Source organism: Anas platyrhynchos, chromosome 11 (assembly GCF_047663525.1).
Source record: "Anas platyrhynchos isolate ZD024472 breed Pekin duck chromosome 11, IASCAAS_PekinDuck_T2T, whole genome shotgun sequence".
NCBI classification, from domain to species: domain Eukaryota; kingdom Metazoa; phylum Chordata; class Aves; order Anseriformes; family Anatidae; genus Anas; species Anas platyrhynchos.
This window is the reverse complement of record NC_092597.1, coordinates 23,711,682-23,735,949: the sequence shown is the minus strand read 5'-3', so window position 1 is coordinate 23,735,949 and position 24,268 is coordinate 23,711,682. Positions and strand designations below refer to the sequence as shown.

Sequence of the window (24,268 nt, the reverse complement as noted above, 5' to 3'; positions counted from 1 at the left end):
CCGCACCTCAGGCAGCGCAGGATGGCAGCCAAGCTGCTCTATGCAGTTACTGTGGGTCACCAAGTGTTTCCCCACCCCGTCGCACCTGGGGAAGGTGTAACAAAATGAAATGAGCCCTGCTAAGCCCATTGGAAAGAAACACGTCGCCTCTTTCTCTTCAGTAACCTCCTTAGCTCTGCAAACTGGCACAGCCCGAGGCAGGGCCTGGTCCTGCACCTCCCTCCCACAGCAAGAATTTGGGCTGGGTGTGGGGAAGGCCTGGCCCCATGTGGTGTCCCCGCTGCACTGGGGTTGAAGCACAGACCCTGCTGACCCCAAAACCTGGGGCTCTCCTTTTGGGGAAAAAAATTAAAAGTGAGGCGCCCACCCAGCCATCGCTGCCGGAGGAGATAGCACACGGCTCCTTTTTCCTGTGCGTCTCACACATGGCTTTATAAAGAGCTTTAAATAACTCCCACAAAGACAGCAAGGGCACTTTTTCAGCTTTTAATGCTCAATAAAAGAGATTTCCAGACCAAGGAGCGGGAAGGTCCCGGGCTGGGGGTGCAGGGCCGGGCTGGGGGAGCAGGGCCGGGCTGTGCCGAACCCTGAGGCGCGCACGAGCAGCTTTAACGCCACGCAGCCTCCTGCCTGGCACCGGGACTCGGGCTCTTCCCCTCCCCATAACACTCTTTCCAACCCCCCCGACAAGTTTTATCGCTGCTCCTGGTAATGGCACACTCTCTCTTCAGGTCTTCACATACTGAAATCATCCCAGGAACGGCACAAACAAAGCAGAACCTCCGAAAATACCCTGCAATGCAGCCCCGGCAGGAAAGGATCAGACCAAAGCTATGGGACGGGAGGAAGAAGCAGCCTGTCCACAAGATTGTTTGGTGTAACTTGTTCTTTTTCTCATTAAAAAGCAGAGCTGTGGGAGGAGCAGCTTCCTCGACCTTACTGTTACCTACAGACATTCAGCATGCATGCTTGTTCCAGGAGCGGTTTTACACAGGTATTTCACAAGAACACAACACCGAGATTATTCCATGTCAGAAACAGGTCCTGAGAAAAACAGTGCAAGGAAATAGTGTCTTAATCAACAGCACAGCAACTCGTGGTGATTTCCAGTAGAGCAACCCAGACCGTTTTGTTACACAGCGAGCAGCATCAGTTCCTAAAAGCTTTCAGCCCTCTCCCCACCTCCCACCCCCTTTCCCAGGTCGAATCCATTCAAGGACCACGGGCTCCCATTTTAGCTGTATGCACGTTATCAATTATACGTGTGCAAACGTAGAAAGGCAGAGCACGGCATCAAAGCTGGCTTCCAAGCACGTGGCATGGGTTAACAGAAGACTTTTTGTGTAGCACACAAACACTGATTCAGGTATTGGTTCATTTTAACCAAGCCAGCCACCAGCAGCATTGCCAAGAGCCAGCTGGTGCCTGCTAACAAGGTGCTTGAGGCGCAGGGGCAAAGCTTCAGTAGTGGCGGATGCAATCCTCAAGCAGGAGATAAAAGCAATCCCCGCATCTCGAGGAGCCACAACGAGTTAAATATGCTTTATATTTCCACCTGTCAGGCTAAAAATCACTGCGGTAACTTAAAGCAAAACACAAACTGCAGCTTTCCTGATGCATCTCAGCAAGGGGAAGACATTTGGGGCAGCCCCCTGCAGGAACATGAACCCCTTCCTAACTATTTGGGAACATCCGCTTATGCTGTAAGGCCCCAGGTGGCTGAGTGTGGCTTTGCCATTTTTCCTGACCTTCAGCTGCAAGTCGTCGTGTCTTTGAAACTTCCAACCTACCTGAGATGTAAGTGACAGACACATTTTCGCTTTAGGAGGCAGCTTCCAGCAGAATAAAGTTTGCAGCTTGGAAGCCGGCGTGTTTCTAAAGCACTTCCCATTCAGGAGACACAACAGCCAAGGCTGACAGCATCACACAGTCTACACGACACTATTCTTGGCACTAGGCAAAAATTAGAGCTACAGACTAATTCCACATTCAATGTTTATTTATTTGTAATACAAATAGAAACGTGTGCCCAAATCCTGCCTTAAAGTTCTACCCGGATAGTTTAAAAAAAACCTACAGAACATTCTTTCATCTTCTGACAGTTAAAAAGCTGCGTTTAAAATAAACAGAGTTCTCAGTAGCCTGTCAAAACAAGTGACATTTTACTGTTGGAGCATCTGCAACTTCTACCAAGGAGAAGTACTTTCTCAAGCAACGGTTTTAATATACAATCAGTTGCTTATCATAAAAGATCTTATGATAGGACAATTTTTTAAAAATCAGTTTTAATAGAGATTTTCATAATGAAAGGAGTAAAAATCATGAAAAATTCTCCAGTCCAATTCGGGGAGGCACAGACTCCACGCTTGTTGGAAAAAACAGCTTCAAGCAGTATCACGCTCCAAAGGAAGACTCTCTTTGGCGACAGACTACTCCATTAGGAAGATACAGCATTTGGAATCCAGAGTGCACTTTTACATACTTTGAGTCACAAAAAAGGTGCGTGTTGATCATTGGAACAACAAAAACAAGTTGAAAGCATTTTGAAATGTTGGGACACACACAAACACAAATACCCTATAAAATTTCTAGGTATCCATGCATGTTCTTTATATATGAGCAACTTAGCTACGTAAAAAGAAACCATGGTTCTGGTTCGTTTAGATCAATGTGCAAGTTCATTTTTCAAAAGTTATTCCGTATTTACTGTAGCATTGGAAGCGGAGAGCTTGATGTTTCAACTTTTATTAGATGAATACACCACAGCTGAATTTAAACCTGTATTTCCTAACAGAGCATTCCTTACTTCTGTAGCTGTTGATAACTGCTGTTCAAAATTTAATTTAAAAAATAAAATAAAACTCAGATGTTACCAACATCTTCAGCATTAACTGAAAGGCATAAAAAGACGGCGAGGTATGAGAGCAGCGGACTGCTCTGTATGTTGAGACTTCATTTTTAACTACCACGTAATTTCCTTTTTTTTTTAATCCTACCTCACTTCAGGAAGTTTTAAAATTTGTAAAGCTACTGCCTCAGCAGCAGCGTGACAAGGGCTTTCAGAAGTGCCTTTGTGTATAACTACTTAAAGCAATCTTCAGCAGAGACGTGTGTTTGAAACAAAACATTCTGCACCAGTTATATCAGGAATCTTTTCCTTTTGTTTATAAAAACAAGAGATAACAAAACAGTTATTACTTTGTTTAATTAAAAGAAATGACCAAAACCTCCAACACCAGATTTGACTACAGGAAAATTTTGTGGCTTTTTTTTTCCCCCCCAAGATCTGCATGAGAACTGAGGCTGCAGACTGAATCCAAAGGAACCAAAGTGACAGAAGAGAGAAACACAACTCCATGTACACACATATATTCTGTGGTCTGCAACGGATGTCGTGATGGGATAGCACCACCATGAAAGATCTTATGTGGCCTAGTGAAACTTGACAAATTCTTCCAGAGTTCTGGGGATCTGGTTTTGGTAGCTGATGTTATAGATCCGTACTGCTCGGGCAGCCAGGCACTTGAGACTCAGCTTCATTTGAGTTTTAAGGAGTATTTCAGACACCCCCGTTGTACTTTTATCCAGGGGGGTTTTCTTCTGCTTATTCGTCATGTCTGTGTGAGCACCAGCCTCCACCAGGCTAATGATGATGGAATGCAATGTCAAGAAGTCGCTGATGGGCCGGTGGTACTGGACGATGATGTGGAGCGGGCTGTTTCCTTCGTTGTCCACAGCGTTCACATCGGCACCACAATCCAGCAAGAGCTTTGTGACAAGCGCGTTCGGAAAGCTGCAGACGTCATTCGTGTGGAAGTCGTCCACGGGCGTGCTGGAATTGACGGCGTGATGCAGCAAGCTGGAGCCGTCCCGCGTCCTGGGATCAAGATGAATCAGGTTGTAAATCTGCTTGTTGATCCGCGACTGATCCTCCTCGCTGCACTGGGTCTTGGTGGAGATGCAGACTAAGTACAGGAAGGTAAAAATGTTGCATTCGTAGTTGTCCATGGCTGTGTGGATGTCAGCGTCCTGGGTGGTTTTGATCCGGGACATGCCCTGCTCTATTTCCAAGACGCTGCACCTCAGGACACTCTCGATGTCCTTGGCTTTAACGGGCTCGTTTAAGTGAATCATCTGAGAAAAGACTTGGGCAAACCTCAGGAGGTCCTTATGCGTGTTCCTGTTGCCTTTTTGCCTCAGATGCAAGGCATGGAGCCACAGCTTGATACACTGCTCAAACTCCATGTTGTCTGCGTACACAGCCCCCCGGTAAATAATGGGGTGAGACACATCGATATTGTCCGAGCCCAGGATTCTCTCCCGCACAATGAGGCCTTCCATGTGAAGGGCATCTCTGTCCTGCCTTATCGACTCTAATTCCTGAGGAGTTCTGCATTCAGTCCTGTTTCCGTAGGCCTCGATTTGTGGAAGAACCTCCTTCTCGATGATGTTCTCGCTGTCTCTGTACCTCTCCAGCATGGCCAGGTACAGGTAGTGGTAGGTCTTCATGATGTCGTAGTTTTCCCTGTCGTTCGCAAACGAGGCGCCCAGCAGCTCCAGCGCCTCGATCCGGCTCCTCCGGTCGCAGTCGGCGTGAGCCAGCAGCAGCTCCACCACGTCAGCCTTGCAGCTCTCAGCGGCCACCTTCAGCGGGGTCATGCCATGCCCGTTGACCATCATCGCCGCCTTCCACTTGACCAGCTCCCTGACGATCTCCAGGTGGCCGGCCTCAGCCGCAAAGTGCAAGGCCGTGGCGCCGCAGTGAGCCTTGGCGTTGGGGTCGGCATGCTGCTCCAGCAGGTACCTCACCACGTCCGTGTGGCCTTTGTAGGCCGCGATCATGAGGCAGGTGTTGTCGTACTTGTTGGCGATGCTGATGTTAGCGTTGTTCTCCACCAGGTACTTGACGATGTCCAGCCTGCCGTCGAAACACGCGGCCCTCAGGGGAGTGGAGTTGGTCACCGTGGTGTGGTTGACGTTGGCGCCGTGGCTCACCAGCAGCTTGACCACCTCGAAGTGCCCGGCCCCAGCTGCGCACCAGAGAGCTGTCGCTCCATCGATGACAAAGCTGAGAAGGGAAGGGCAGAAAGAAGCCGTCAGAGGGCTGCGCTTTGAGAAGAGTGAGGGATCTCTAAAAAAGAGCCCAGCGCTGCGCCACAGGCAGGCACCCAGCCACCAGGAGGTATTTTACAGCTACCCTGAATCTAAAAGCGAGGGGACTTGGTGAATTAGCCAACAGGAGCCTTACCCAGCACAGGGACCTCCTCAAGGAAGAAGAGATGGGAGCTGAACTTCAAAGCAGCCCGGGGATTTAGCCACAGCTTGCACTAGTGCTTCCCGGGCTGCTTTGAAGATCCTACCTGCGAGCTCCAGCCCCCAGCCTACAGCAAATTACCACACCTTTGATCCCCTGTGCCAGAAGCTGGCACGTTAGAGGAACGGATAAAGCTTAAATTCAGCTATTGACAAAGAGACTCCGAACTTGGGCACGGGTAACAGCACAGCTGGGCAATACCCCGGCTGCGGCAGCAAGGCTGGCCCTAGGGATTTCAAATCACTTCTCTGGGTCTCTGCAATTGCCACCCCTTCCGCTGTGCCGACACTTTTTGGTGTGAGCGAGCACGCTGCAAACAGGCCGGTGAGCGGGTTAAAAAAGCAGAACTCGAGGAATAAAGTAAAATTCACAAAAGCAGAAGCTATGCGAAGCTGGACGGCCTCGCAGATCTGTTTTACATTACGGCCTTGCAGACAGCTCGCTGGCACTGGTGAACGTGGGGACAGCAAACTTCAGCAAAACCTCACGGCTTCCTGAGCTGGTCCCATTCCCAATCGCAGCGCTGTTACCTACACAGATAAGGCTGATGGCCTTTCCATTCCCCCCAGCCCTTTGAAGTAGCCCTTAAACACAGAAGCAGGCGGTGCAGCTAATATACATTCAAGGCACATCCCAAGGCGCAGAGGAGGGACAAATATCCGATTTCCTTATGTCCAGTCACATTTTCCAAAATTAAAATGTCACGGGACACCGACTCAACGTGAAGCTGGGCTGCAATTTTTATGATTTTCCAAAGCCCTCGCGTGGCTGCACAGGAGCAGCTGCCTGGCCGTCTGGAAGCCCAGCACCTCCAGACAACACTTGAAAAGCCGTTTAAGAGCTCTGGCAGGCAGAGATGTCTGCGGAACCAACGTGGCTACCTTTGTTCACTGCAAGAAGTGCCTTATTTTGCACCAATATAACCACATTAAAGTACTTTTGTGCTGAAGCACTAAGGCAGGATCTAAGGCTCGCTAGCAAACAGAAGGTAATTTATCGGTGTGCTGCAGGTCCGGTTACGAGTCGAAAGCCCGGAGCCCAACCCAGTGGGGTTTCTGTGCCACCTTATCACAAAAATGAAAATCATGCCAAGCATGAGCTGGGATCATGTGCTGCCTTTCTTCTCAGCAGGCTGTGACTCCTACTGAGGCCAGGGAAGAGGTAACGGCACACTGCGCCCATTGTATCCCAAACAACACCTCCTTTAAGCTGTGTCTCTGTCAGGCAGAGGCTCCGGCAAGCAGATCGCCACCCCATCGATGCTCAGCAGGCAAGAAAATTCAGCAGCAGAGGGGGAAACAGCTCTCCCTGCCTGCTCTGCCAACAGAAGAACTTCCCTTATCTCACATCAGGGCAGGCACAACCCTAGGGAGTCTCAGCCACTTGTTAAAAGAGGACTGGAAGAGGGAACAGAGAGCCAGAGGGAAGCCAGTTCCTGCCCCTCATTCAGCAAGCCAGAACCAAATCTGTCTCTCCCTGCGTTGGGCGGAGCTGTGCAGACACAGCTACAGCCCGTAAAGCTGGAGCCAGATGAAAGATACCGGGAGGGCCCGGTGTGATCCCGCCCGGTATCTGATGGGAGCTGCAGGCAGTCAGCAACCTGCAAAACCTGAAGCTGTTCAGAGGGCCAACAACGTACCTGCGGGCTTAGTCAGCCGTATTTTTAAGCATGACGTAGGGACAACTACTTGGTGAGCGTTGTGGGAGATGTTATAAACAGGAGAGGTAAGGAAGGTCACGGCAGCACAGCTCAGGGAGGTGTGAGCACAACTCTGTGCAGATTTAATGGGAGGATGAGCAGCATTACTCCAAAAACGTGACAGAACAGTGACCGTGCTCGCTTAGTGATGTGCCAAAAAGTTCACAGTGATGCTGTGAGGAGACCAAGATGTGTTTATAACCAGGTTTTTTGCAACAACCTGGCTGCATCTCCCCAAACCAACCCATTCAGAGGGCTCAGCAGCAGTGTTGGTGGCAGAGCAGTGCTCGTTTCTCCTGCCTCTCACCACCGCTGTTCACCAGAGCTGGGTTTGGGGTTTGTACCAGTGTACCCAGCTCCCTGCATAGCTCCTGCCCTAAAATGCCATGTGTGCCTCCTGGCCACCACCTTTCCCCCTTGGTCACCACCTGTCCCTCCTGGCCACCACCTTTCCCTCCTAGGTGCCACCTTCTCCTCCTGGATGTCACCTTTCCCTGCTGGATGCCTTTCCCCCCTGGTCACCACCTTTCCCTCCTGCCTATCCCCACAATGACGGGTGGCGATGAAGAATCGACGCCCCTCACGCACCTCGTGCCCTTCCCTGACCCAGCTGCGGCCAAACCCTCACTTGGTGCCTCCAGAGGCGCAAAACACCACCCCACACCACATGTGACGTCACAGAAAAACCCTTTTGGCCACCAGCCTCACCCCCGTGGCACCCAGACCTCCTCACCCAGCCTCATCCCCTACATATGCGATGCTCGGGGACGAGGCCGGGCGAGCCACACAAGTGTCATGACCTCCCCAAAAACCCCTCCACCTACCCGTCGAAGCGCACTGTGCCCGTCTGCTGGGTCTGCACGCGGTAGTGCTCGAGGAGCAGCCTCACCACCTTGGCGTGGCCATTGCGGGCGGCGATGATGAGCGGTGTGGAGCGCTGCCCGCCGTGCTGGCTGACGTAGCCCAGCAGGTACTTGATGTCGCTCTCGGAGCGGTTCAGCAGCAGGGCGGCCAAGGTCAGCACCCTGCCCTCGCTGGCTGCCTTGTAGACGTACCCTGCCAGCCCCTCCATCGCCGCCTCCTTCTCCTCCTCCTCCTCCTTCTCTTTCTTCTTCTCCTCAGCCGCCACCACCCCGGCTCCCTGCTCGGGCTGCGGCTCCGTGCTGCCTCGGGGCACATGCGGCCCGGCCAGCCCCACGCTGAGGGCCGGGAGCCCGGCGGGGCCCGCACCCGCCGCCCTCCGCCTCACCCCAGGCCCATCCCCGGGGCCGATGTCCCCGCCGGGATTCGAACCCGCGACCCCCGGGCTATGGGAAGGGGGTGTGAGGGGTGAGGGGGGGGGTCCAAGGAACCGGGGGGCAGCGCCGGGAGCGCGGCGGGCACCGGGCGTCCGCGGCCGCTCCGCCCCCGCCGCCGACTCCGGAAGGGGAAGGCGGAAGGGCCGCGGCGGGCACGGCTTTTCCGCGGGCCCTGCCGGCAACAGGAGGCAGCGAACGGGAGTTCCGGGGGCTGCAAGGGCCTGGGGGGGGGTGGGTTTGTGCCTCCCCCCCCCACCCCGGGTCCATTCCCAGCCTCTGCGGGGCTCCTCCTGCCCTCCTCAGGCCTGGGCCCTGCAGCTCAGATTGGGTTTGGGTTGGGTTTGTTGGCAGTTGGGTTCAGGCTGAATTTATTTTTTTATTATTATTCTTTTTGTGTGTTTATTTTTACAGAACAAAGCGGCAGTTTTTACCCACCCGCCTGTGGGCTGCGTGTGCCCGGCCTCAGAGCCTCGTCCCCAGATCCAAGTCCTTGCTGCGCAGCCCATCAGTGGTGTGCCCTCGCCATTCCCCTCAGCACGTCGTGGCCACCAAGCCAAGACCCCAAAGCAGCCCCCACCACCAAACCAGGACCCCCCAAGCAGCCCCCACCACCAAGCCAAGACCCCCAGGCAGCCCCCACCACCAAACTGGGGCTCCCCACCACCAAACCGGGACCCCCAGTAGCCGCCACCACCAAGCCAAGACACCCTGGCAGCCCCCACCACCAAACTGGGGCTCCCCACCACTGTACTGGGACCCCCTGTCAGTCCCCACCACCCACCGCACCCCAAGGTGCTGCTGAGGGGACGTCGAGTAAAGCGACAGGCGACCCCAAGGCAACCCCAACCACCAAAACGGGGGCTCTCCACCACTACTGGGACCCCCTAGCAGCCCCCACCACACCCCAAGGTGCCGCCGAGGGCACGTCGAGTAAAGCGATAGGCGACCCCCAGCCTGCGCCACCACCTGCCACGTGCCATTGTGCTGAAGGGGATACGGTGTCGGGCCGTATGAATAGTTAATTTAACGCCGTGCAACCAGAGCCCGGTGGAAAGTCGCGAGGCAGCTGGGCCCCCTGCATTATGCATGGCAGCGCTGGCCGGGCCATCGCCAAAACGAGCGCTGAGGAGATTGGGGGGGCGATGCCGGGCTGGAGGCGGTCAGCGCCGCGGTGTTCAGTCAACGGGGATCAGCTCCTGACAGGCACACGCGGCCCCGAGCTGCAGCCCGACAAGCAGGGTTCACGCTCGGTGTCAGCAGAGCCTGTCTCCATTACATCAGTGATCTCCTCCACTTTGAAGGCTTTTTTTTTTAAGCAACCAAAGGCACGGCTGCCCAAGTGTTCAAGAAGGTGCCTGTGATGGAGCACTGCCACCATCCCTCATGTCCTGCAGCCTTCAGCAGGAATCCCCTCACTCCAAGCTGTTTGGACCAGGTTTGCCAGTGTGGCACCATCTGAAGTTATTATTCTGCAATTACCCTCTCATCTCCGCAGATTTACACCAACAAATAAATAAAAATATGAGTGTTTCAGTGGAATTAGTGCAGTGCAGCCAGTGAGGGGCTGATCCTGAGGTACTCCGTGAGCACACGGAGGGACTTCAGGGCCGGTAGTTTTTGTTTCTTTATCCGAGGAGCCCTGAAAGAGTTAAACATTGTGCTTCTCCCCTTCCTCTACTTTAAAAATAGCAAAGATTATCTGAGTGTGCTTTGGATGGGGAAAGCGAGTAAGCCACCCGGCTTTTCCCTGTGGAACAGAGGGACAGACCGTGAGGGGAAGGCCGTGGGCCTGGCGGGTTCCCTGAGCACTGCCCCTCCGAAAAGCTGGGCTCATGGCTCCTGTTTAACACCACGGCAGCTCCTTTCTGCGCCCACCCAGCCCCGGGTGCCGGGGGTCTCTGCGGTCTGCAGGGTGTGGGTGAAAGCTGGGGCAAACACCATGGGAGCGTTGCGAATTATTGTGCTCGGATCCAGGAAATAACAGCACTCGGGGCTTTTCCTCCGCACCACCCAGCCCCAGCACGAGGCTGCCAAGGAGGAAGAGGCAGCAGGGCGGCATTGGGCACACAGGGTGATGCCCAGCCGGGCTGCTCCCCGTTTTGGGGCTGAACTGCGGGATTTCAGCCCTGGCACTGATGTGTGCAAACACAGGGGCTGGCTGCTTCCCAGGACAAGTGCAAGTGCGTGTGCTTGGTGCTTACAGTAACAGCTTTAATAAAAACGATAAAAATACGGGAATGGAATAATAAATACATAAATAAATAAAGGAACAAAGAAAGAAAGGAACAAAGAAAGGAACAAAGAAAGAAAAAGAAAGAAAGAAAGAAAGAAAGAAAGAAAGAAAGAAAGAAAGAAAGAAAGAAAGAAAAGAATAAAGGAATAAATAAAGGAATGGCACCAAAATAATAAAACGACGAGAAGAGGACTACAGATAATAAAAACACAATTAATGAAAAAAAAAAAAAAAAAAACAAAAAAAAAAAAAAAACAAGAAATTAAAATAAAATAGCGAAAAATAAAATACTGATCCTCCAAATAATAAATAAATAAATAAATAAAAGAATGGCCCCAAAAATAATAAAATGACGAGAAGAGGACTAAAGAGAATAAAAATACAAGTGATGGAAAAAAATAAGAAATGAAAATAAAACAGTGAAAAATAACATTTTGACCCTCCAAATCGATTCCAGGAGCGGTAACGAAGCCCCTAAAGGCCCCCCCTTGTCCGTCCCCCCCCCCCCCCCCCAAAGGCCGCGCAGCCGCCGCCCGCCCCCGGCGCCGAGGCGGGGCCCGGGCGGAGCCGCTCCGAGCCGAGCCGGGGCCGGGCCGGGCCGGGCCGGGCTCCCCGGGCTCATGCAGGGCTCGGCGAGGCGGAGGCCGTTCCCGGCGGCTGCCCCGGGCTCCCCGCAGCCCCCCGGGCCGCTCTACCCCGGCAGGTGAGCGGCGGGGACCGGGGGGGGGGGGACGGGGAGAGAGGGGCGGGGATGGGACCGGGACGGTTTTAGGGACGCCGGAGCCCCGCACCCCAGCAGCATCCAGGGGCTCCCCCCTCAGCGTGCCCCAACCCCATGCAGCAGCCTCTGGGGGATCCTGAACCCCCCCAGCTCCCCCAGGACACCCCGGTGTTATCCTGACCCCACACCCGGGTTGGGTTCCCCCCAGCTTCATGCATCTCCCCCCTGCACCCCAAGCCGCGTTAGGGGACCCCATCTCCACCCTGCGCCCCTCTGGGATCATTATGGGCTCCCCTTGGATACCTCAGCCCCATCCAGCACCCCTGTCCCAGCTCATCCTGGGCTCCCTGGGCTCTTATCTTAGGTCCCACCACCTTATCCTGTACCCCCCCACCTTATCCTGGGTCCCCCCACCTTATCCCACGTCCCACCGCCTTCCCCGAGATGCTGCAGTGCCCCAGGGTGTCCCACATTAATGGGGTCTCCAGCCTCGTGCAGGCTCAGCCACGGCTTGCGGAGGGAACCCCGGCTTCTCAAGGCTTTGACAGCTTCTCCCCAGCTCCCTGGGGCCGTTCTGGCTCACCCAGGACATCCCAAATTTTACGGGACGCCACCACCCTGCCCACCCCTCGCTGCAGACCCCATGCTCTCGTAGCACAGCTCCTGGCTGCCTGCTCCCCCTCCGCTCTCAGCACCAGGGTAAAGACGAGGGAGCCGGAGGGCTGCTCGATGGAAAAACTTATTTGGGGTTGGAGCAGCCCCTGCTCTGCAGAGGTAGAGGACAGCAGGATCTCCAGAGAGGAGGATGAAGGTGACAGCGCATCCTGAGCATCCCCGGGCCCCAGCACCAGCGGGCACGGATACTTTTTTAAGCGTTTGGCAGAAGTGCCCAGGGAGTTTAATTTTGCTTTGTCATGCAAAAGTTAAAAATAGGTGCACTTAATTCAGCACTTAAGCTTCTCATCCTGCCTTTATGCTCCCTTCTCAGCTGGGGAGAGCCTTCTTACGGGGATGCGCCAGCTTTCACTCGTGCTGCTTTGTCTCCTCCTCTCTTTGGAGCCTCAGCTTCGTAAATGTGCCACAGATCTCCAAACATCTGCCAGGACAGCGCAGGTTTTGGGTGGGGACGCAGACCTGGAGCCTGCTCCCTGCCTCCTCAGGGACATGTTGCATGACCCCAGGTATTTGGGCAGTTTCCCCATCCCTTATCTGCTGCACAGAGCCAGCAGGGCTCTGATACACCCAAACGGCTCACCCAAAACACTAACTCTTGACGAAAATCTTGAGGAGAGGGAGAAATAATCGTAGAGGTGCAAAACTGGAGCGATCCCCATCCAGAAAGGGGCGGTGCTGGGCTGACACTGTGACTTTTGTCCCCCTCCAGGCATGGAGCTGGCAAGAATGAGGACAACTTCAAGACCTCCCAGTTTCACCTCGATCTCTGGTTCTACTTCACGCTGCAGAACTGGGTGCTGGACTTCGGCCGTCCCATTGCTATGGTGAGCGTGGCGAGGGCAGGCCCGCTGCTTTGCTGGCCTCGCACTCGTTTGGGGTGGCCCAGAACTTCCCCTGCAGAGGGGTGAGCTGATTTCTGCACCCAGGGCACACCCTGGAGGAGCTGTCCTTGAAACGAGGACCACCACGAGGTGTTGGTGTGGGGTTCCAGGCACAGGGAAGGTATCTGGGAAACACGGTTCGGCAGCGCCTGTCCCTCAAATTCACATTTTCATAGCATAAATGTTACCTGGAGAGGTTTCTGCTGCTCTTCCCTGTACCTGGACAGCCTGAGCCTGGGGCTGCTGCTGTCCAACTGGTGCATGGCAGGACAAAAGTGGTCTGTGCCCTCAGAAACGTGAGGTTGTTTTTTCCTGCTGACACCTGAATGTGACAGCACCGTAGCAGAGATCCGCTGCTGTCGGATTCCCCGCTGCTTTCTCACTCGCTGGGCCACACAACATCACAGCTTCAGCTTTTGGCAGCGCTGCAGGAGCGAGGGGTTTAAGTCCACAGCAAAGGTCTTCTCCTTCCCTGTCCTGGAGCTGGTTACGGGGCTCCAGGTGCTTCAAAAGCCAAGCACAGTAACTGGGAGCTGGGTCACGGGGATGTCCTGATGTGCCTTTTTCCCCTCTCCTCAGATAATCCTGCCTTTGGAGTGGTTTCCTCTAAACAAACCGAGTGCTGGAGATTATTTTCACATGGCTTACAACGTTATCACACCATTTCTTCTGCTAAAGGTAAACCTCAAGGCTTTGGTGGTAACTTTTTAAAATATCACTAGTTGTAAAAGCAGGGCAAGTAGCACTGCTTTGTAAAGGCTAAGAATTTCTTAGGAACTTACTGAACAAAGGAGAAGTTACTTACACACTCCTTCAAGTGATTGGTCCTTCTGTATACTCGAGGTTTTCTACTCCAGCAAGAATTTATGATGCCAGCTGTTAAGGACTGAAGCAGTGCCCACCTTCATACAGCTCACAGGCCATCTCTCCACCTCTCTGCGTGCTGGAAAAAACATTTCTAACAATTGTCCAGTAGCCAGCCATAGGCAATAGATGAGACAAATCACGCAGTCTCTTACTTTTGTGCAGTTTGTTGGCGACGAAGCAGTAGGAGACCAGGCTGGCTGCTCTGCCTGTGTTTTATGGGCTGGAACAAACCTGCTCAGACTGGGTTCTGCACGTTCCCCTGGCAGCTCAGCCTCCTGCCTTTGACAGCAGCACAGATTCGAGGAGAAGGCTGTAGAAATTCAAGCCCAGCAGAAAGCTTTTTGCTCATTACTCCTGTTCCCTGAATACACAAAGCAAAGCACTTGGCTCAGAAACTCCAGATTCAGGAGAATTCAGAGCCCTTCACCTTGGCTGACCTAACGTGTGTCTGTGATGACGTGTGTCCACAACTTAAAAACCTTCTCAGACAGCTGGAGCTGTAGTAGATTTTCTAAATTGCTCAGTGCTTAATTACACTTGCTCTTTGACATCAGAATCAGATCTTTAGCTTGACTTTATCTAGCTTCATCTGCCAGCCACCGGATCGTGCAGACCGTTTATGAGGTCAGACTCCAGTATCATTAGAAATCTTTTCATATTAAATACTTAGCAGCCAGAAGATAGGAGAAAGCAATTATAAATGTATTTTAACCTTCATTAGCTGGAAAGTAAATTATGTCCCAAGATGTAAATGCTTCTCTCTCTCTCTCCTGAGTCTGCCTGGGAGATTTTAAACACCACTGTGGCCGGAAAGAAATATTCAGCACCTGGTCCTCTGGGGGAACCTAATGCTATGAAACTTGGTCAGACCTGTCCTAGCCTGACACAGCTGATTTCTGCAGGCTCAGTACTCGTCAGGTTAAAACCTGCTGCCTTTGGTGCATTTCTGTTACCTGCTGTCCCCCTGAAGGACACCTCCAGCCTTCTCTCTCCATCAGAGGAGAGCTTCCCTGAGCCTTTTGTTCTCCTCCCCTCTCCCTGAATCCTCTGACGTTCACGCAGCAGTTACAGAGAAAGGGAAAGCTAAGCCTCAAAATTAAATACAAATAAGGAGCTTTTCCCTGTTTATGCAGACCAAGGGCTGCAAAGCTGCTTTGGCAGCACGGGGAGGCAGAGGATGCTCCAGCAGATGCTCGGAGAGGGGCTGGGTCCCACAGGCTGAAGCACCTTAGCGATGTATTTGGAGACCTTCCCCGCTCTGCAAGCTGAGCAGGGAGCTCTGTGCGGGTTAAGCCACCCTTGTTTCTCTTCCCCAACCGGGCTTGCAAGATCTCGCCGCAGGCTCCCTGGGCTCCACGTCAGCCCCACGTGCCTGCCTCCACCCAGACCCGGGCAGACCACAAGATGGGACAGGGAGAGCTCAGCATTAAATCCGCCACTGGTATTCCCAAGGGTGCCTCACCCACAGGCCCGGTGTGTCAGCAGGCAGAGTTTTCTTACGTAGCAGATCGGTTGAAGCCTCTTCTTTAGAGCCAAACACACGGGGAGGGTTGAGTCAAATTCCATTAGGAAGAAGAAAAAAAAAAAACACCACCAACTCACCAAGAGGCCTCTGAAAGCGATCCAGCAGAGAGGTACAAAGGAACAAGTGTCTGTGCCAAGCGCCGTGGGAGTGCTGCTGGAGGTTCTGCTCGCCACTGGAGGGCACAGGGAGGCTTTCAAAGAGGCAAGGAGCTCTAGAAAGCAGCTGCCTTTTTGTTTCTAATTAATCATGGTTTGATCACATCTGGTGGCTGAGCTGCTTTGAGTGCTGCAGTAGAAGTGCCAGGACACTGCTGCAGCCGAAGCCTTGGCTCAGGTGAGGGTGCTGCTTTGCAGAAAGCTTCAGCAAGGCCAAAAATGTGGTTTGTTTGTTGCAAAAAGGAAGAGGAGTGTGTACTGGAAACTGAAAACCACCCAGGCTGGTAGAAACACGTCTGAGATGTTTGTAGGGAAAGCAGCTGTGGTCAGGGAAGCGCATTCCCTTGGGGTCGGTCACACTGATCTGCCTGGGGTGGACAAATGGCAGCGTAACATCTCTGCAGGTCTCAAGGTGACGTTTGCAAGCCCTTGTAAAAGTGGGAGAGGGCAGAGATTGTCACGGCCTCGCCCCTCTCTGCTCGTGCCTCCTGACTGTTCACCATCTCTGCGCTTTCAGCTCATCGAGCGCTCCCCTAAGACCTTGCCACGCTCCATGGTGTACGTCAGCATCATCATGTTCGTCATGGGCGCGAGCATCCACCTGGTTGGGGACTCCGTAAACCATCGCCTGATTTTCAGCGGCTACCAGCACCATCTGTCTGTAAGGGAGAACCCCATCATCAAGAACCTGAAGCCGGAGACACTGGTAAAGAGGACGTTTAAGACAAGCACTTAAAAAAAGTATTAATTGCTTGTTCTCGTTTCGCGGTGCTCTGTTCCCTTTTTGCCCTTTTAAATCTGTTTCGTTGCATTGCAGATTGATTCCTTTGAGCTGCTGTACTACTACGATGAATATTTAGGTCACTCGATGTGGTAAGCAATTTCCAGCCTATCTGGTGGCCCTAGAGCAATGCAAGGAAAGGCAGGCCAGGGCTCTTTGTAGGTTAATACGTAAAAAATAAAGCACAGCTGATGAGAGCTGGCTAGGGATAATATTCTCACAGCTAGTGTAATTACAGTGGCTCTCTCCCTTGGAAAATTGCCCATTCCTGCTAGTTTTTTTTTTCCTGCCCCTGTCATTCTCACTGATATTTCGAGGATGTGCAGCTTGTTTGACAGCTGTGGGGAGCAGCAGGAGCAGCCCTGCTCTTCTCTTCCCCCAGCCACCTTTCCCAGGCCAGCTACAGTGCCAGGCTGAGGCCGCTGAAGACTTGTTGAGGGTTTTGCTCCTCTGGAGACCAGCTGAAACAGCCTGATTTTGCCCTGTCTCACTGTCCCTGTGCTTGTTCTCCTCCTCCACCATGCAGCCATTTGGTGACCCTGCGGCCAGAGGGCAGGCGCCCTTGTGTCTGCAGTGGCAGAGGCTGCTTGGCCACACTGCTCCCGTGGTAATTCAGGGACAGATTTCACCACCACAGCAGCAGTGCTGCCCCAGGCTGGTCCTACAAGCACCGTGTGCCTGCCTGTGGCCCTGATGGAGCACACCTCACCCTCAGTGCAAGCACACCCCACGCTCAAGCCCTGGGCAGGCTGGTGTCACTGCTCTGCAGCCCAAGAGCTCTGCCATTTATCCTCTGCTGGTTATCCTTACGTGTCCCAGGCAGGGGACAGGGAGATCTCTCCCCTTTTCAGGTTGCTTTGCTGTTCCTCAGGCAGCATGAAGCAAATCCCAAAATTAAAAAAAAATAAAAAAAAAATTAAAGGTGACGCTGGGTGCACCTTTGCAGCCACCATGGCACAGGAGGGGAGGTAAACCAGGGCTCGGCGCACCGCGGTGCCGCTTTGTGGGGTCACACCACCCACAGGAGCTCTGTCTCTGCTCGCAGGTACATCCCTTTCTTTCTGATCCTGTTCATATATTTCACTGGCTGCTTCACTCCTGTTGAAGATGAGAGCAGGATGCCGGTGGCTGCCTTGCTGCTGATGGGGCCGAGCAGCCTTTATTACTGGTAAGTGAATTCTACCCTCTCGGAGAGGCACGGGATGAAGGGAGCAGCACAGGAGGCTCTGTAGGGTGCAGCAGGAACTCTCCCTTCCCCAGAGCAGAAGTTGCTGTAGCTCCTCCTATGCAAGCCTGGAAAAATCAAATCTTATTTCAATGGGCAGCCTGTGTAGCCTTTATCAGCTGGGAGAGCTTCAGCACAGTGTGTCCTTTTCCCTGCTTGGGGTGTTCCCTCCACCACTCTGTCATTTCCCTGTTGAGTTTGGGCACTGGTTGTCCCAGCCCCACCTGCTCAGCGCTCCGTGGTCCTCCTGCTCCTCCACCTCTGTCTCAGGAAGCCTGGCAGAGGCTGACATTGCTGGAGCCCAAGCTTTCAGCCTCTGCTTGCTGTCTGCCCCCTCTTCAAAGCCGGTCACTGCCCAGGTTGACAGATCCTGGATGATTTTGGGGTGATCTGGTGCCCACAGCACATCCACCTGGTCTCACGCCATTTGTGGTAACGGGGATGCTCTCACCAGTGGTACAGAGATTTTACGTAGAGCCCAGGCTGCCTGCCTGATGCTGTTACGCTGCCTCCTTGGCTTGCCCTGCGGGTCCAAATAGCCTTTTGAGAGAGGTCTTATTTATTTCTCATTTTCAGTAGCCTCATCTTCCCAAACTGTTTCCCTGATGGCAGCCAAACAACTTCCCATTCATCTTCAGAGATGATGCTCTCTCTTGCTTGTGGCTTTGCCCCCCCTGCTGAGCCTGTTCTTATACAGTAAATTAATTTTTGATAGTCAAAATCATCAGGATGATTTGGTCAGTTCCCAGTTACCCCACTGCACTTCCTTTAAATACATCAGCGTGAGTCTCTGCAATTTGTGTGCTGGTGATTTAAGACGCATTGAGTGCAGTTCCTCTCCTTTCTCCTGGCAGCCCAGCGGCTCCTCAGCAAGGTCTCTGCAAGGAGGCACCCATTTGCTAACCCCACCTGCCCCTCCACCCACGTGGGTTCTCCCAGGAGCTCTCATCCCAAACATCTGGTTTATTCCACTCCCGATGAGTTTGCTGCCTCTCCCCCAATTCCTGCTTTAATAAAGGAAAAATGTGTTGGATACTTACTGCTAGGAGCTCTTACTGTCACTACAAACAGCCTGGACAGCTACTCGTGGAAAACATGAATTTTAGGGCTGCCCACGGCAGCAGCACAGCTCAGCTCACCTGGCTGCAGAGCCCAGCTCCCCACGAAGAGCACTGACGGCTCCTTTTGCTTTGCAGGTATCTCGTGACAGAGGGGCAGATCTTCATCCTCTACATTTTCACTTTCTTCGCCATGATGGCTTTGGTGATGCACCAGAAACGCAAAGGACTCGTCCTGGACAGCAATGGGCTTTTCCTCTTCTACTCGTTCATCATAACGCTGGTCCTCATTGCTGTCTGGGTGATTTGGCTGTGGAACGACAAAATCCTCAGGAAGAAGTACCCTGGCGTGATCTATATCCCCGAGCCATGGGCTTTTTACACCCTGCACATGAACAACCTCCACGCAGGAAAGGAAAGTTTCTAAGTTTTGATATTTCTGAGTGATTCAAAGGAAAAAAAAAATAGTTTTTCTAATGTAGAGGCATTTCAAATAAATTCCTTGACTGACGTAGGCGCAAGGCATGTCCTGTGTTACCCAGACCCAGCTAAGGAGGGGAGGTTTCGTACGAGCCCCCAGGCACAAAGGGCTGATCCTGCAGGTCCCCTACGCCCCCCCGGTAGCATTATTTTCTGTACCCGCTCACTACTCAGGTGATGGAGCTGAGCTCCTCCAACCCCGGCTGAATCCCTGTCATGGTTTACGTCCACAAAGTCTATCAAACCCCGGTGTGACAGAACCCATGTGGTTAAAAAATAAACTTAATAGTAAAACAGACTGAATAAAAACGTTTGATAAAAGCCGAGTGACTTGAAGCAGTTGTTCCCTGAGGGGAGAATCTTCATCCCAAGGACTCAAGGACCCGGTGCCTCGGGGTGTAGCAGGCTGGGAGGGATGCGGCCGTGCTGCAGCGCTCATTGAAGGCGTTATTTGGGGGCCGCCGGTGGATCCAGCAGGGCACAGCAGCGCCCAGCTGAGCTGGTGGCTCCGTTTTTATTATTTTGGGACAAAACATTGAGTTCTGCTCAGCATTTTTATCCATAATCCTTGCTTTTTAATACCCTGCGTGTCAACCGAGTGCCACAAGCCTGGCACCACAAGGGGCCATAACACAGCGCAGCTATCCGGGCTAGGCCCCACAAGCCGGAGGCTGCTGCCTCCCCCCCAAAAAAAGGTTTTAAACCCAACCACCTCCTGCAGACCCCCCTCTGCTTCGGCATCTGGGCTCAAATCCTCCTCTCCTGGCCCTGTGTAAGAGCTCGGGGCCTTGCGGGATGCGGCCGGGCAGGGATCAGGCCCGGTAGCCATGGCAGCGGGGTATTTATTACAGCCCTGCCTCGCCACCCAGGGCTGGCGGACTTTAGCCCTTCTGACACCGAAGGCAGCAGCCGCCCGTCCCCACAGCCTGAAACACACGGAAAGACACAAAATAATGGTGAGTGAGGGTTTGGGCTGATACAAACCGCACCCCCCTGTACCCCCCCCTTCCAGATTTTAAAGTTGTGTTGCTGTTCTCTCCCTTTTTTCCCCCCTTTTTCGCTGCAGGCAAAATTTCTGTCACAGGATCAAATTAATGGTAAGTACTTTTTTGTTTTTTTCACCTACAACCATTTCACCTCCAATCAGAGCAAAGGGGGGTGAGGGGACAAACCCTCGCTGCCAGCCCAGGGCAGCGGGGGCTCGGGGCGAGAAATGGGGGCTGGTTTTGGGAAGGGGGCCCTGCCTCAAGCAGGAAGGGTTTGCTACGAGAAACACGGAAGAGAGCTGGAGTAAGAGTATTACTGCAAGTATTACTGCAAAGCTGTTAAGCTGCGGCTCAGCAACGTGGGAGGGGGCAGCTGGGGCCACGACCCCCACAGGCACCCGGCTCCCACACGGGCATCGAGGATGGGGGTGATGGGGGTGTGTGGAAGAGGCTGGTTTTGGGTTCTCCCAGCTCCTCTGGAAACCCCGCTGTGCTTTGCATTACCCCTTGCTTCACCTGGCATTTGAAGGTCCAGCTCTCCACCTGCAGGGACCGAACCCTGCCTCCAGCCCCCCTCCTGCCCCCAGGAACGGGGAGAAAAACGCTTCCTAATGGTCCTGAACTTGGTTGCAGACCAGGCTCCACTTTCAGACTTCCCTCATTAGACCGAAGGACCCTAATCAGCTCAGTTAGTTGTAAGCCTGGACTTTTAATTACCCTTGGCAGTATATTCCAGGTCCTTTCCCCCCCCCATTTCCCCCAAACCAGTATCTCTGTGAAAGGAGACACCGGAGGCAGACACAATATCCCCACTGGAACCCGACCAACGCCGCCCCGCAGGCAGCAGGAGCAGGGCTGCAGCTCGAGGTAACCTTACATGGCATAACGGCGAGTTTTGGTTTTTAATTAGAGTTCAAGGAATGCTTCTCCCTGTACGACAAGAAACAGAAAGGCAAGATCAAAGCCAGCGACCTGATGGCCGTGATGCGGTGCCTGGGAGCCAGCCCCACGCCAGGGGAGGTGCAGAGGCACCTTCACCTGCACAAAATCGGTGAGTCCAGGGCAGCCGAGGGAACCGAGCTGGGCTACGGCCAGAAAAAAAAATGATGAGCACATTGAAGTTAAGCTATCTGGTCCTGGCAGGGTTTTTTGTTTGGTTGTTTTTTTTTGGGGGGGGAGGGCAGAGGAAGGTGCTAGGGCTGGGTGGGGACTGCAGCACTGAGCCCCTCGTAAAGAATCTGCTCTTTTTTTTTCCCCCCAGAGCGAAATGCTGAACTGGATTTCTCCACTTTCCTGAACATAATGTACAGGCAAACGAAGCAGGAGGAGCCCGAGAAGGAAATCTTCACGGCCTTGTCCATGATAGACAGGCAGAAGAGAGGGGTCATCACTGTCTCGGAGCTGAGGGCCAAGCTGACAAACCTGGGAGAAAAACTCTCCGAGGAAGAAGGTACTTCACCAGACAGAGACGTAGCAGAGACGTAGTGCGTGCTCCTGAGCTGAGAAAAATAGTCCTGCCTGTCTGAAAGCTGCTCCCCTCTGCCAAAGGTGGGGCACCAGAAACCCCTACTAGCGGTCCGAGGCAGGCAAGGGGGGAGTTTTACCACGGTTTTACCAAGGTTCTGGGGTTGTGCAGCACCCGTCAGGCTCCTTGAGGGCCTTCCTGATGGTAAAAGGAGATTTGGATTTCATCAGGACAAGGTTTTTCCATCCTGGAGCACCCATCAGCCGAGCCAGCCTTACGGGTGATGTGCCAGCAAGGCACAACGTTGAGCGTTTTCCTCAATTGTTTAACTGGAATAATAGTTTATGCAGCTATTTACATCTGAAAACACTTTCGGAGCTATTATGAGAGCTGAACAAACAGTGAAGACACGGAGGCATTAACCCTAATTAAAGGCATCCCAGCAAGAACCACTATTACACAGAGAAGCTTCGGGAGGCGCGGGGGGGATTTCCCATTACTCTGGGAGTAAATGTGCAGCCCATCCGCCAGCTCCTAACGCAGCGCCATAGATCCCACGAAGCAAGCGATGCTTCTTCTCAACAAGAAATTCCCCCTTTGGCTTGACACGCTGAACTCCAGCTTGCTAAGCTGCTATAAATATTTGATGCCAGAGCAGACTCAATTTCATTAGCATCTGCGGCTGTTCAGTAACTACTGGCACATCCCTTCATTTACAGGGCTTCCAGAAAAGCTCGCGCTTCGTTTTCCTCTAATGTACTCGTACCAAATGAGAACCGACACGTTTTTCTTCTGTGTTATTTCTCAGTGTTCTGGGAATAATTATTTTCGAACTTATGCCGTTAGAAGCATTCGATTTCCATCAGGATATTCTCTTTGAGAGGATTAGATCTGGAAGCAAGGGATCGTTCCTTACCTTCCGTGTCTGCAGCTCCCCGGAGCGCCTTGCCGGCCCCATAGCCCTTTATCCATACACCGATACCTGCCTGCAAACCTATCTGTTCTGACCATCCATCAACAGGCTCCAGACACCCGGGAGGTGCCCTGCTGATGGAATATCAAGCAGTGAATGCAGGTGCCCAAGCCAACTGCTGCTCCTCCCGCAGCCCACCTGCCCCATGCTCTCAGTGTCCCATCACGGCTCTGCTCCACGCTGCTGGCACAAGGACCGGCGACACGGCTCAACATCAGCATCACGGGACCAAAACCCACCCCTGTGCTGCATGAGATTCCTTATCAAAGGAAGCTGCTGCCCAAAATGTTATCATATAAAAGCTGCTGGGGTTCTCTGACATCTTTCAGTGCTGTATGTTACAGGTAAAGCAAAGCGAGGGAACTCGCCTCCTGTCCCATCACCCGAAGGAAGGAATACAGCATCTAACCCCCAGCAGCAGCTCCATCCAGCAACATTTAGCATTTTTCTATGCATAATTCCTCATGTGCTTCTTATTTTACTGAACGTTTACTATTTTATGGGAAAATACCTCTTAGTGGTTTAGTTGTTGCAGAAAGGAGCATTTTAAGTCCAATAACTGACATCACCCCCGCGGCATTCGCAATGCCAGCCCGAGGAGCATCGCTGCTGCCAGGCGGTGACCACAGTTACCGCTTCTCCAGGAATGGGTTTCAGCTGGAGCCACAGCCAAGAGGGGATGCTCTGCTTTCAAACACAAAGCTGATATTAGAAGTGGCACACAAATCTACTTAAAGCCGGGCATGTAATCTACATAAGCACTTAGTTCAGCTAAACTGAATAGGAACAATTTTGTTACTCAAACCCAACAACCCAACCTACCAAGAGTGGTTATACGCTGATTTGGATTCAATCTGTGGGTCTTTTCCATGGGGAAGCCTCAGGAACTGATCTTCAGCTGGTGTGACCCAGCAAGAGCTTCATTACCGGCACCACACTTCACAGGAACTCAGAGAAAATGTCTGTTCCAATTTTTTATTAAAAAGTTAAGACACTGACACCAAAATCAAATCAAAATCAATTCGAGTTTAAAACTGGCTGGCACCTGCGAGTGATCCTGGGAACTCCCTTTGGAAACCTCTTATTTTGAATATTGAAACATCCATTAGATGTACCAAATCTGATCTTTGTATTTTCTTTTGTGCTTTCTTTCAGTTGATGACCTGCTAAAAGAGGCCAAGATTGGACCAAATGGAACAATAAAATATGAAGAATTTGCCCACGCCATTTGTATTCCTACAGTCGACTACTGAAATTCAGGAGATTTGATAAGGGCAGGACCTGAAACTTTTTTCATTTTTTCCTCCTTACTGCTTGGACTCGGAAATCATCGTTTGCCTTTAAGGATCCCCACTCTGCCTTGCGATTGCACTTGCACAGGTTCCCACCCCATTTCCAGAGAAGCACTGCAGCGAAGTGTGAGCTGATATTTAAATAAACTGGATGTAACATTTCCTTGTGTCAAACGTGTCGTGCTTAAAAAAACAACTCTTATTTCAACAAGTGCTCTTACATCCAGGGTGTGCCATAGAGCTTAGGGTTCCCTAGAACAGGAGCAGGTTCCAGCTAACAGCAGGGACACCGTTTCCCTGTAACTGTCCCCACTATGCCCCATTCATCTCGACACTTGGCCAAAACCTCACCTACCTTGGTGCAGAGCCTCTGGGCACCCCGAGTCCGCCCGCAGGCTGCAGCCTCCTGCCCACCGGAGCTGCTCCAGGGCTTTGGTGCTTCGTAGCAGGGCAAGGGAGCAAGAACCTCGCTTGCTTTGAGTGAATACAATCAGCTTATGAAACAAGGAGTTCATTCAGGATGATTTGTTTCCAATATGCATCAATAGCTAAATTAGAAATGATCCAGCACCGTGCTTAATGCTTCTCTATTAATGAGAACAGCTGATTAACAAATCTGTTCATCTGCAGACAAAATAAA

General features: G+C 52.6%; 3 protein-coding genes across 3 annotated transcripts; 2 read left to right on the top strand and 1 right to left on the bottom strand.

Moving 5' to 3' along the window:
- Nucleotides 1-1,981: 1,981 nt before the first annotated feature.
- On the bottom strand, nucleotides 1,982-8,262 carry FEM1B (fem-1 homolog B). The gene is made up of 2 exons (XM_005022963.4): nucleotides 7,838-8,262; nucleotides 1,982-5,068 (listed from the first exon to the last, which is right to left on the bottom strand). Exons 1-2 carry the CDS (start codon nucleotides 8,083-8,085, stop codon nucleotides 3,433-3,435), a joined length of 1,884 nt encoding a protein of 627 aa, XP_005023020.2. The 5' UTR covers nucleotides 8,086-8,262; the 3' UTR covers nucleotides 1,982-3,432.
- Nucleotides 8,263-11,086: 2,824 nt separating this feature from the next.
- On the top strand, nucleotides 11,087-18,942 carry CLN6 (CLN6 transmembrane ER protein). The gene is made up of 7 exons (XM_027465619.3): nucleotides 11,087-11,247; nucleotides 12,650-12,764; nucleotides 13,401-13,499; nucleotides 15,886-16,074; nucleotides 16,186-16,241; nucleotides 17,195-17,317; nucleotides 18,571-18,942. Exons 1-7 carry the CDS (start codon nucleotides 11,165-11,167, stop codon nucleotides 18,857-18,859), a joined length of 954 nt encoding a protein of 317 aa, XP_027321420.1. The 5' UTR covers nucleotides 11,087-11,164; the 3' UTR covers nucleotides 18,860-18,942.
- Nucleotides 18,943-19,327: 385 nt separating this feature from the next.
- Nucleotides 19,328-23,789, top strand: CALML4 (calmodulin like 4). The gene is made up of 5 exons (XM_005022961.6): nucleotides 19,328-19,868; nucleotides 19,979-20,009; nucleotides 20,809-20,949; nucleotides 21,160-21,348; nucleotides 23,492-23,789. The coding sequence occupies exons 1-5, from the start codon at nucleotides 19,740-19,742 to the stop codon at nucleotides 23,587-23,589; spliced, it is 588 nt and encodes a 195-aa protein (XP_005023018.5). The 5' UTR covers nucleotides 19,328-19,739; the 3' UTR covers nucleotides 23,590-23,789.
- The last annotated feature ends 479 nt before the right edge of the window (nucleotides 23,790-24,268 follow it).